This window comes from Orbicella faveolata, unplaced genomic scaffold (assembly GCF_042242905.1).
Source record: "Orbicella faveolata isolate gen_17 unplaced genomic scaffold, um_ofav_v1 contig_1, whole genome shotgun sequence".
Classification (NCBI taxonomy): Eukaryota; Metazoa; Cnidaria; class Anthozoa; order Scleractinia; family Merulinidae; genus Orbicella; species Orbicella faveolata.
In genome coordinates this window covers 3,174,216-3,186,303 of record NW_028301536.1, presented here as the reverse complement: position 1 = coordinate 3,186,303, position 12,088 = coordinate 3,174,216, and the positions used below count along the sequence as shown (strand labels likewise).

The 12,088-nt window shown below is 39.3% G+C and overlaps 2 protein-coding genes across 2 annotated transcripts; one reads left to right on the top strand and one right to left on the bottom strand.

The window, feature by feature from the left end:
- Positions 1-2,665: 2,665 nt before the first annotated feature.
- Positions 2,666-5,599, bottom strand: LOC110052427 (retinoid-inducible serine carboxypeptidase-like). The gene is made up of 2 exons (XM_020758562.2): positions 4,988-5,599; positions 2,666-3,676 (listed from the first exon to the last, which is right to left on the bottom strand). The coding sequence occupies exons 1-2, from the start codon at positions 5,376-5,378 to the stop codon at positions 2,721-2,723; spliced, it is 1,347 nt and encodes a 448-aa protein (XP_020614221.2). The 5' UTR covers positions 5,379-5,599; the 3' UTR covers positions 2,666-2,720.
- Positions 5,600-5,979: 380 nt separating this feature from the next.
- On the top strand, positions 5,980-11,566 carry LOC110052429 (huntingtin-interacting protein K-like). Its single transcript, XM_020758564.2, has 4 exons — positions 5,980-6,292; positions 6,481-6,536; positions 10,630-10,681; positions 11,434-11,566. The coding sequence occupies exons 1-4, from the start codon at positions 6,173-6,175 to the stop codon at positions 11,527-11,529; spliced, it is 324 nt and encodes a 107-aa protein (XP_020614223.1). The 5' UTR covers positions 5,980-6,172; the 3' UTR covers positions 11,530-11,566.
- The last annotated feature ends 522 nt before the right edge of the window (positions 11,567-12,088 follow it).

Below are 12,088 nucleotides of genomic sequence, written 5' to 3'. Positions count from 1 at the left end.
CAACATTTGCAAGTTCTGGCCAAACGATCTTTTGGCCCGAGCTATCGTTTGCTATCGTTTGGCCGAGGCTTTACAATTGAGGTTGATATTGGTGCCATATGGGGGAACTGATCGTGTATATTAAAACCACCACCCCGCCGCTTTCTCCCCCCTCCTGCCCCCTTTCGCCCACTCCTGGCCGGGCCTGGATATTCTGGAAGTAAAATGTCCCATCCAGAGAACCTTTTTTGAAGTCCAAAAATTGAATGCGACAAAATAGAAGAGTGTTTTCTGTCTTTAATGTAGCTTTCTTCATTGGGAACTTTCTAGTCAAGGTTATTCCGCCTGACCAAAGCAGGAGGATGTTTGGTTTCCGCTGTAGGGGAGGAGAGGGAAGGGGAAGTACATGTAGGCTCGGCGGCTGTTTCTCTAAGATCTGCCAAGTAAGCTTGCTTGAAGACTAAGGTGATGCAAAAAATAAGAACTAAGAAGAAATCCACCACAATTTCGAGTAACAAGTGGACAAAAAACTTTGTACCGAGATTATTTATATCGTATTGGAAACTTCTGTGCGACTGTTTTAAGAATCTTCTCAAAAGAAGTCATCTCTGACAACACCTAAAGTCGAAAACAAATTTTGAAGTTCAAATGAAACACTTGAAAATAATGGTGAAATGAAACTTTACCTGTGTTTGCACAATTTCTCTGAACTTTGAAATTTCTTTTCCCGAGGTCCCATGGGAAATTGCTTTTAGTGTTACTTCAGACAACTGTTTTATAATATCTTTAGCTTGTAGAAAATGCAAAAAGAACTGTAACATACTTAACGTTATTCTGGTACAAGGTTTTTGTCCATTAAAAATTGAAATTGCCCGATTTCCTATCGGATTTCTTCTTAAATTGTCACTGTTTGATCTGGTCATCTTCGCAGCCGTTATCTGGGTCATTGCAAAACGATTTTGCTCAGCTTTGCCTGACGACCAAAGAAACCGCTGCGAAGGGAATATAACCGTGATTGGGAATTGCAGTTGTTTTAAATTTCGTTTTGACACTCAAGGCACGGAAGATTGTGTTCACTTAGGATAACCTATTTTTTTAATAGCACCCTCAGGTGCTGAATTCATTTGAGGAAGATGTCAGCTATGGTGTTAACAGTTTCTACGTCAAGAGATGTAAATTAAAAAAACCCGCAAAAAAATATAAGATTTCAATTTTTTACTTGCTAGCAGGTAGGTGAAGCTTGTTACAAAATTACAGCTAATAGTACAAACAAGCTGTTCAAGAGCTAGTTCACTGATTAGTTAAAACTATAATATTACATCTGATCACGGTACATCGAAAAATAATATTAACTTATATTGTAGGCCCGCTGAGCGTGCACAGATCTGTAGCAACACAAATAGTCCCTTACACATGCTGCAAGTCAGTGATGAGGTTAGGTTATGTTTATTTGAAAGTATTTGATATATATATTTATTATAAAAATAATCACAGTAAAATAACAGCACATGCTCATTATCCAGGAATCTGATAATTAATGTAATCTCTCTTGTTGTTAATCTCTCTTGTTGATAGAATACAATCACACGGGCATAGCTCTTGCCAGGGAAAATTATTCTTGAATTTTGGCTTAAAGCACATTAAATTTTAGGTTTTAGGCTCCAATCTTCAATAGAGTGTCTACTAAAACAATGCACCACACAGTGCCCTTATTTTTCTTGAGTGATAGTGAAACTTGACTGCAGCTTGACTGCACCTTGACTGTTCACTCTGAAAACTTAGGCTCAAATTAATTCCCATCTAAAAGAACAGGGTTGCTCGTCGGAAATTTTGAAAAGAACCCTCAAGAGGTACCAAGGCCCTGTTTTGTGGGCGTGGCTTGTATTTTTCTCTCCTAAGAGGTACCGATTCTAAAACAACACATAAACTTACACTGCTTTTATTTTGGCTCAATGCCCTAAAAGGTACTGTGGAACCTCCTGCTGTGGGAACTTTTGAGGTTGTAGACTCTAAGAGGTGCCAAATCCACATTTTTAACTCCTAAAAGTTATGACGATTACCCCTGTCCTATTTATATGGGAGCCTCCCCCAACCCCTGAGGCTCAAATTAGCTCAATCTTGTTTACAACAGCACATTATATCAACAGTGTGCAGTGCCCTCAATGGCATGTCAAGTGAACACTCGCATGAAAATCTGAGAACCTAAAAGGAAGACAATATCTCTAGTCTATAAAGTGCCACTATGAAGTGATAGAAATTTTTTTAAAATTTAAACATAATAAAATTATTTAAAAAATACAAATGTATGCCATTTGATTCAAATCCAAAGTTTTAGAAGCCTGTGATAAAAATTGTTGATTTGACAGTGCAAAGTTAAGCTATTTTACCTTGACTGGATCCTAAGTTATTGCAAAATTCCAGCATGTCCGGTGATTATGAATCAAGTATATGCTGATTTATTGAGCAGTTCTTTCTAGCACACAAACTAATATCACACATAAATGTCTCATGATGTTTCGGCTGTGTGATTTGAATGCTATTTTTAAAGATAAATCAATTGAGGCACTCAACTTTGTGTATTGGTAAAATCAACAATTTTTAGCAGAATCTAAAAATGAATTTTGTATTTAGGAGGAAGAAAAGCCAGCAGGGCAAGCCCCCCTCCCTCCCCCCCCCCCCCCTCCCCCGCCCCTAGCTCAAGGTCTGGATGTACCACTGATTAGTCATCAATTCTCTCCTTGTTACATGACAATCATTCTTAGCATTTCCAAAGCCATTTCAGGGGCGTCTATAGGAACCATATGGCCAGCATTGAGAATGTAATAAAGTTCAAAGTTTTTGTAGTTCTTAAGAAATGCTCCAGTCTCTTTCTTTGCCAGTTTGGATGGTGCATACAAGGGCTTTCTGGATGAATTCAAAAACTGTGGCAAACCATCCCAGTCGAGTTTTGCAATCCATGACTCGGCACCAAGTGTACCACAAATCATGTCAAGTTGGCCTTGGTATACGACAACTTTAACACCTCCTCTGATAAGTTTGCCGACATCTGATAACACTGAAGATGGGATATCATTGCGTTGGGTTTCTGCTACCATTTCAGACTGACCACCCCATGTGACATTATCCGGTATTATCCCCAGCTTTTTCCTGATTGGTCCATTCATGAGCTTGACAAGTGGATCACTTTGACTTCTCATTAAATACTGAGAAAAAATTTGATTATTGGACAACTTAGTGTACCTTTGCAACATCAAATGCATCATGTTAAGGTCTGGTTGGTTATGACGCAGCACATTATAAACATCAACATTGTCGGTCACATGGCCAATAAGATCGATCAACTGGTCAGTTAAATCCATGGCCTTGTCATAATCTCCGTGATCAGTAGCTTTTACAACCTCCTTACCTAACTTTCGGACTCTAAGAAAGTCTTTCTCATCCAAGAGAGAAAAAGAAAATAGATAGGGTGCATAAGAAAGTGTTGTGTCTTGGAAAGAGATCAAGGAATCTCCTAGTGCTACTCCAGTAAGCTCACACTGAATTTTGCCATCATGAATCAGGTCCTGCAAGGCAGCTCCAAAAGCAGCAGCCATTTTACCACCATAAGATTCACCAGCAATGAAAAATGGCATCTCCTTGAAAACTGGAAACTTCTCCAGAAAGGCTTTGAAGAAGACAGTCAAATCATCTGTAATTTCTGATAAGAGAACAAACTAATATTATTACTAACACAAAATGCGACATGCAAATCAATATCTTAAAGTGTTGCTATGATCCAATTTTTACCCCTTGAATTTTTAGGTGTATCACATAGAATTCCACGAGAGAATAAAAATGCCGTTTACCATTTGCAAATATCTGGATTATTGTAGTTCCGGAGATATTTAAGTATGTGTAAAATATGCAAATGAGATGACTGATGACATCATACACTCAACGCAATATTATATCAGGTATGTAACTAGAGTTATCTTGGCCGATTTGCAACACAGACCACTGAAACTTGGTAGGCTTAGTCAAGAAAGAGATATTTTCTTGTCTTTTGGTGATCAATGTCTTCAGGGGAGAGGCACAGATAGTTTGAGGAACAACACAAGAAAGTTTTGTAATCTTAGCTTAAATAACCAGATGCCGCTTACGTTCATCCGATACCCAGCAAACGGCCTGTGATTTATTGTTAATCTAAATGTTAAGTGGTGGACTATTTTATGGAGGTGTCTGTGAGGAAAGGTTTATCTGTAGAACCAATATTACAGGGGTGATGCATCTTTAATCTGCATTCCCCTTCCTGCCACTCACTGCCAAGGATGGTGAGCTCTTGCAATTTAAGGCCCAGTTCATTCTGCAAAGATTAGCTACCTTTTTGTTTTGTTAGGCTTTCAAAGCAGTCAGTGTAAAATGCAGACTGCAGACTGCAGACTGCACATCAGGACTGAGGGTAAAATACAGACTGCAGACTGCAGATTTTTTAACTGAATTGTGTTCCCATTTCGATCATTAAGAGCTAACTGTAAACTGCAGGCTAACCAGAGCATTATTCAGTCTAACCTGAGTGATATTCAGGTTAGCTGGAGTGCAGACTTTCAATGCAATTAGCCTGTCGTGAATAATCCTGTTTACGGTCAGCACTTGATAATGGAAATATTGCGATATATACTTATTAATAAACAGTCTGTAGTCTGCAGTCTGCAATTCTTAGCCCTGGTCTGTAGTCTGTATTTTACCCTTAATCTGCATTTTACTCCAGTCTGCAGTCTGCAGTTCACAGTCTTCATTTTACATTGACTGCTTTCAAAGGAAGCCATTAAAAATATAGAGGGGTTGCCTCAAGTCATCTATTTATTTGGGTGTGCATGTGTGGAGGAAGGGGAGGATGCAGATAACAATGGGACGTCCCACAGGAAAAGGCTCCTAAACAAGTTGCCCAGGCCTGGGCTGGCACTGCAGTGCCTTGGATGTTATACTTCATAATAAGAAGTTCCTTACAAGCTTAATAAATACTAATCACCTGAGATGTTAGTGGTGAGGGCCCCTGGATCACCAACATAACTGAAGCCACATCCCACGGGGTTATCTACAAACAAGACATTAGCTTCCTTAATCCAAGTCGAGTTTCTTGGCTTTAGATTAACGTCAAGAGGGCCGATCTCCTCGAAATTTCCGTATCCCGTGGAGGAAGCCCCTGGACCTCCCTGGAACCACAAAACTAGGGGTTTATGAACACGGTCCGTGGGATCGCTTGTTTGAGCTCCATAGAGCCACCAAAACATAGTTGCCTCTTTCCTGACGTCGACATATCCCCAGGCCTCACCAGGTATCAGGAATTTTGATTCCACTGTTTGGAAGAAATGATGAAGAAACATCAACGCGAAGACGGAAGTGAATGAAGACATTTTCATTTTGCTTGCTGTCAAAAGAGAAAGAGAGTGAGTCACGAGATCACAGTAGATCCAGGAGGGGGCTGAAAGCCCTTCCCATAATGCACTGCGAATGAACTATATTATCAACGGCCGTTTATCACGTGATCTACTATCCGAACAAAAGATCACGCTCCGAGAAGTATGGCCCGCTTCCGAAGATATCAGGCTTATCCTCGCACTGAGAGCTACAATCTTGGACAGAATAAAATGGAACAATTATCCCCCATCCCCCCCAAAGCAATGATGAAGGCGCGAAGGAGCAAAAGCCCGCCATTTTGGCATCATTGAAATGGGGGGAGGGGTGGTCCAGATGTTCCATTTATTTTGTCCAAGATTGCAATCTTGGACAGAATAAAATGGAACAATTATCCCCCATCCCCCCCAAAGCAATGATGAAGGCGCGAAGGAGCAAAAGCGCGCCATTTTGACATCATTGAAATGGGGGGAGGGGTGGTCCAGATGTTCCATTTATTTTGTCCAAGATTGTAGGTCTGGGTACTATTGTATGACGACATTTACTTCCTAACTAGGGAGCGCTAAGGTAATTTTTTTGCAAGAGTGTTTCCATACAAACTACATCTAACATCTAAGTGTGCCTCTTTAAAAGAAAATATTGTGACATTTTCATTCACGTTTTATCATTTTAGCGCTTTAAGAGGAGGGCGTGTTATTGAGCCTTAAGGTTCAACAAGGACGATATACTCTTTATATTACCCTCCCTTCGGTAGGAAAATGTTATTCAAGGCCAACCATGTGACAGAATAATTTTCAAAATGGCGGAAGGTGTACAACAACCTTTGCCGAAGAGACACGATTTACAAACGTCTGCTGACCTCGAAAGAGTGACTGATTATGCAGAAGAGAAAGAAATAAGCACAACAGATATAGAAAATGTAAGTATTATTCACTTTTAGGTTGAGTGGCAAAGATGAAGTCACTATTTACAAGGGTTTTCTTTCATCAAGTTTGCGTTCGGGATAAGCTTAACTTATAAGCTTAATCTGACTTTCCTCTCTCTCCACTTAGTTCACATAGTTTGGTGGAGGAAATACTTAAAAAAGACATTTAAATTCATTTTTAGGCTATTAGTTTAGTGGAGGGAAGATATTCCGAAGAGAAAGCTGCCAAGCTGCAGAGGTAAATAATTAGACTGATCGATCGGCTTGCTGTATTTTGCGAAACGAAACGAAACTTGTACTGAACTATCACAACAGTCAGATTTCTCCGTGCGATAACCTAAACAAGGAATAAAACAGCAGAAGGGTGTAATTTGCAAATTCGAAGATCTGTATTTTGGGAAACTAGCTCTTCGAAGACTGTGACGATATGTAACTTATTTCTTCTGACTCTTTAACACTTTTCGTAGATACAACTCGATGCACTGATGATTTTTAAACAGCGAGTTAAAGCCGAAAGATCAGAAGTGCCCCATTTTACAAATTACAGATTTGTATTTTGCGAAACGAGCACTGGGTGCGTGACTGACATTTGCCGTCTGCATGTTCGCCTTATCACCTTGGTAATGAAAGAAGTAAGGCAGTCAGGCTTCCTTTCGTTTTGTTTTGTTTCGTTTCGTTTCATTTCGCTTCGCAAAATGCAGTAAGCCAACTGATCATGAAGCATGTGTTCGGAGTTCCAATTACACTTTCAGGTGAATTAAAAAAGACATCTGGTACTTATATCCTCTCATATTAAGGTTACAGTATACCTTCAGGGGTGTCTCGCGCGCAAGCGATGTAGCGCGTGCTGTTTAAGCTGTAGATACCTAAACCCCATATCAAATTAAAGCTTATGGAGCTGGCTATCAAACTATACTAAGAATTTTGAAAGAAAATGAATTGTCGAATTTTTCACGACCACTAAATGCGAGCGCCCGAATCACCTTTAGGAAGCTACAAGTCAAAGCGAATTTCGTTTTTTGCCAATTTAATTTTTTCCTCGGTTTCAGGGCCCAAAGCGCTTAAAAAACGTGTCTGCGTTTTGGCATATTCAATTGCAGTAAAAAGTTACAGAACATTTTCGAAATAGGATTAAAAAAATGTGGAGTGATCGTACAAAAATCGCTCTCGAAGAAAAAGTATTTCGAAATTGACAATTCCCAGACACGCTTTTGTAGTGTATATGTTAAACTAGCCACTGTCCAAATTTAAGAGCAATTGAACAAATTCCCTTTGAGTTATAACTCTTTAAAGTGTCTGCTTCAAGTGAAAAAATTTATTCGAGAAAACAGCGCTAAGAAAAATTTTCTGCTTCGCAAACAAACTCCGCCCACAAACGCCTTCAACTGGGTTCTCAGATAACTAAGCCAATCAGTGCAGGGAAAATTTATTACCGTTAACCTCCTGGTGAAATTTACGCGCGAATCTCTAAAAAACTCTTGTGTTTCGCAATGCGCTCAAGGAACCGAAGGCAGAGAGATAATTTTTCTGTAGCTCGGTTTTTATTGAAGCTGGTCTGGCAAAATGGGGAAGACTAAAAAGGATATGAACGCTAGAGTGGCTGAGCGAAGGAAACAAACAAAAGAAAGCGCGGAGAGCAACTGTGTGTGGGCAACTGTGCATGGATAATATTTCAAATGGTCTCAATGAGTGCGATGATTCGTCGATATCGGACTCATCAGAAGAGTCTCTGTCAGCATCCCTGTTATTGCTGTCAAGTTCCGAAATTTTTACAGAACCTTTCTTTTCTCTTACCACGAATATTTGCCCACCTTATACGATAACTATAGCTTCATCCGCGTGGCGAACTTTCGCTTCTTCACTCATTAATGTATTTTCATTCGTTCTTCGCTGTTTTCGCTTTTTCGAACTGATCCATGGTTTAAACGTGGTCTATGTTTACTTATAACTTAATAGAGACACGCCTAATACCAAAAATGCTGGGTAGTCAGAACAACAATGCTGATCAACTGAGTAGTCAATTCGTGACATCGATATAGGTATATTCCCGCGAAAATCGTCTCGGTTGATTGCATACGCGCCATAGGGCTGTCAATCAAGAGGTAAACTTTTACTTCCGGTGAAAACGTAAAACCGCCATTTCTCCGCCAATATTTAGCCTTTTTCAAATTTTTTTTTCAGAAATTAGAGATTATTCTTCGACCACTATTTTGACCCAAAAATCCAAATTTGAAGAAAATTACCGACCCGAAGGTATACTGTAACCTTAAGATACGTTTGCTTTGTGGAAGAAAAAAACTGGTGAATTATACTTCATGTAATACAGGTATACATATGAAGGTTTTTGCTCCTGCTGGAGTATTGGGAAAACTTATCGTAAACTTCGGAAAGTAACGACCCCGCCACTTTCGAAATTAGCAGTCTTTGGGACTAGTTATTATCGGGAGGTTGTTATTTTCAGGGAGTAAAAAATGCTATATAAAGTTGGTACAAATGAGCTCTTTTTGTGAAATAAAAACCCAGAGATTCATAAAAACAGTTCTACACTAGATCATGTTGTCAGTGGTCGGCAGGAAAACTTGTCTGATACCGTGAACTGTTTCTTCTTCATGACACACTGCTGACGTACGTAGTGCGCTGGTCGAGATTTCAGTTAAAACTTGAAGAAACACTCCTTCTAATATACTTCAGTGGAAAATGATATTAATTTGAATCAAAGTTTCTCATAGTACATTCCTGTTACTTAAATAAAATTCTACAGGTTTTGTGTGAACTGCATTTCACAATGCTTTGTGGCATAAGTGATACCTTTCCTTATTGTTGATTGCGTTAAATCAAGTTACGGTACTTAACTTTCATCTGACTATAGCTTGGAAAAATATATAATAATTTTTTATACAGTAAATCCTCAAATTAGCGCCTGGGGCACTTACTTCAAATTTAGGAGAACAAGGAGGGCGCTTATCCAAGGGGGGTGCTTGGTCAAGGGGTTGGGGGGGGGAGGCATTTATTTAATTTTTCCCAAATCGTGGCCTGACATGATCATTTTTTAATACATCATCAACACATAAACAACAACATAAGCTGTTTATTCAATGTTTATCGACATAAAAAGCTTATCCTAAAGTTTAAATTGCAGCACCATCAGTACTAAGTCTTTTTTTTTTTTTTTTTTTTTTCCAAACTTAACGTGTTCACAAACTGAAACTGCACAGATCTAATACTGCACAATGAAAACTATACATCCTTTGTTGTCTCATCACTCCCACAAAATGGGGTATGGGAGGGGGTGTTTATTTTAAATTTTGGCCGATAGGAGGGGTGCTAATTCAAGGATTTATGGTATATCTTTTTGGGGGGGGGGGGTGGGTGGGGTGGTTGTTTTTAGAAGGGGTTGCACTTTCAGCAGGTCGCTACTTTCGGGATTTATTAGCAGCCACAATTTTGTGACGTTATGTTCAGGGGCTTGCTACTTTCAGAAGTTTATGTTATTACTGGTAAATGTGAATGTAGTGAAGATTCTACAGTACCTGCACCCCTACTCAAAAATAATCCACATGATGCTTACTGGTTGTGCAGTTTTCTTTTATGGTACAGAGGTAAAAGTTTGTCTTCAAGCCTACATTTGTAGTGCCCCACCAGGCCAGCACTTATCTCCTGTTTCTGTTGCATGAAGTGACTTTGATTAAATCGAACTCCTCCTTTGATGGGATGGTAATGTATTGCAGTGGGGTACCCCCAGCTGGTATCCAGTTATACACCTGGGTGAAGAGGAACACTGTGAATGTAAAATGTCTTGCCCGAACACATAATACTCTGACCCTGGCAAGGCTTCATCAAACCTCAGTGAACCACTCAATGCAAAGTCCAGCAGGCTATGATCCATTAGGTTACAGAACGTAATGTGTATTACAAAATACACCACAAGTGACTTGATTTTTCATTATGCCCACAATCTCGTTAACCTAGGCTAGTGCATTAGTTCCAAGAAAAATAATAAGTCATAAGTGGAAAATAATATTCAATGTCTGGTATACCAAGAAAAGGTTTTCCACTGCTTTCCTCCACTGCCTTCCCAAGGTTTTTGACAACTCTCTTAGGCCTCCAAAATGGCCTAAAGGTCATGCACTTTTTTTCCATTAATTCTTAAAACATTCCTGAACGTTTTGCTGTAGATTTCCAAAGACTGGGAAGAATGCAGAATAAGATACAAACTAATTTCTTTCCACCATGCCCAAACTACATGTTCAAGTATGGATACATTTTACTTTCTTGTAATTTAATGATTAAAAGTAATTTTGTTTTCTTTTGTTTGTTCTTTTTGTTTCCAGAGAGAAAGAGCTTGCAAGGATTGTCATAAAAAAAGAAGATGTTGATTTAATAGTAAGTACAGTATACAGTTAACCTTTCATTGTTTGACTACAGTTTCCATGTACATGTAGATGAATTGGAAAATTTGGGTAAGCTAGAAAGCCTAAAGAAACTTGCATGGCAAGTTAACAATGGCCGTTTTTATACTAAAGACGCACTATCCGTCTGGACGAACTTGGGCAAACATTTGTAGTTCGTCTGGTTATGCGTCTCTAGTGTAAAGAAGGGCACAAGACGTATTATGAATCTAGACGAACTCTCTCTCCTAGTGCGTCGTTCAAGATGAATTTTGAGGTATAGTTCGTCTAGACGCATAACACGTCTTGTGCCCGTCTCTATACTAGAGACGCATAACCAGACGAACTACAGATGTTTGCCCAAGTTCGTCTAGACGGATGATGCGTCTTCAGTATAAAAATGGCGTGGACGCATTATCGTCCAGGACAGATAATGCGTCCTCTAGTACATGTATAAAAACGGCCAATTTCCTTGAAAGTGTTTGGATTTTATTCTCTAGGAATAGTTACATGTATACAAGACTCATGTATAATTATCTTACAGAAGTATACTCTACATTAATGCACAATCCGTGTTTGGTATACGTATTTATGGAATATACCTCTCAGAGTTACCAGGCAACAGTGCAATAATTGCACAGTTAAGAATTTTTATTTTACATACACGAGCACATCAAACACAGGTAAATAACAGTACATTTATTAATTTCAATTTTTTGTAAATCAGGCATCTGCTTTGTCCACTAGGTTGACGAAATGGAAATTCCAAGAGCTGCAGCAGAAAGAAGTTTACGTGAGCACAAAGGAGATGTAGTAGAGGCTTTGGTGTCCTTAACAAATTGAGACAATGAAATCCAGTAAAAAAATTGGAGATGTAAAATTATTGACACTTAGCCTGATGATGTGTTTTTTTTTTTTTTTTCACTGTTGAACAGTTTATAGTTTCTATCATCTGCTCTGCAGCTTGTGATCTGTTCCAGGTGTTCAGTTAATTGGGGAGTGTGTAGAAACCCTGGTGAAAATTGGACAGAGGTGGTTGGGTTGGTGGTAGAAGAGGCGTGGAGGCGGGCGGGGGGGGGGGGGGGGGCAGGGGAGGGCTGCTGCAGTAGGGATATTGAAGAGCTGAAGAACTCTATTTTTCTCACACCCTGCTGTTCCCATAATTTTTACTCCCCCCAATTCTTGCACTGCTCCCAAACTAACCAAACACCGTAGACGCTGAGGTCTGAAACACTTGATTATACTGGCTGAAAATTGCACAATGGTAAAGAAGTGGCTGACATTGTTAAAAGCTGACAAAGAATGTTCTAAAGAATCTTTTGAAACATTGTACTTTATACCAGCAAGCTTCTGATTAATCGTGTAGTCTCTGAAATAAACTATTTTACTCGATGTAACGCTC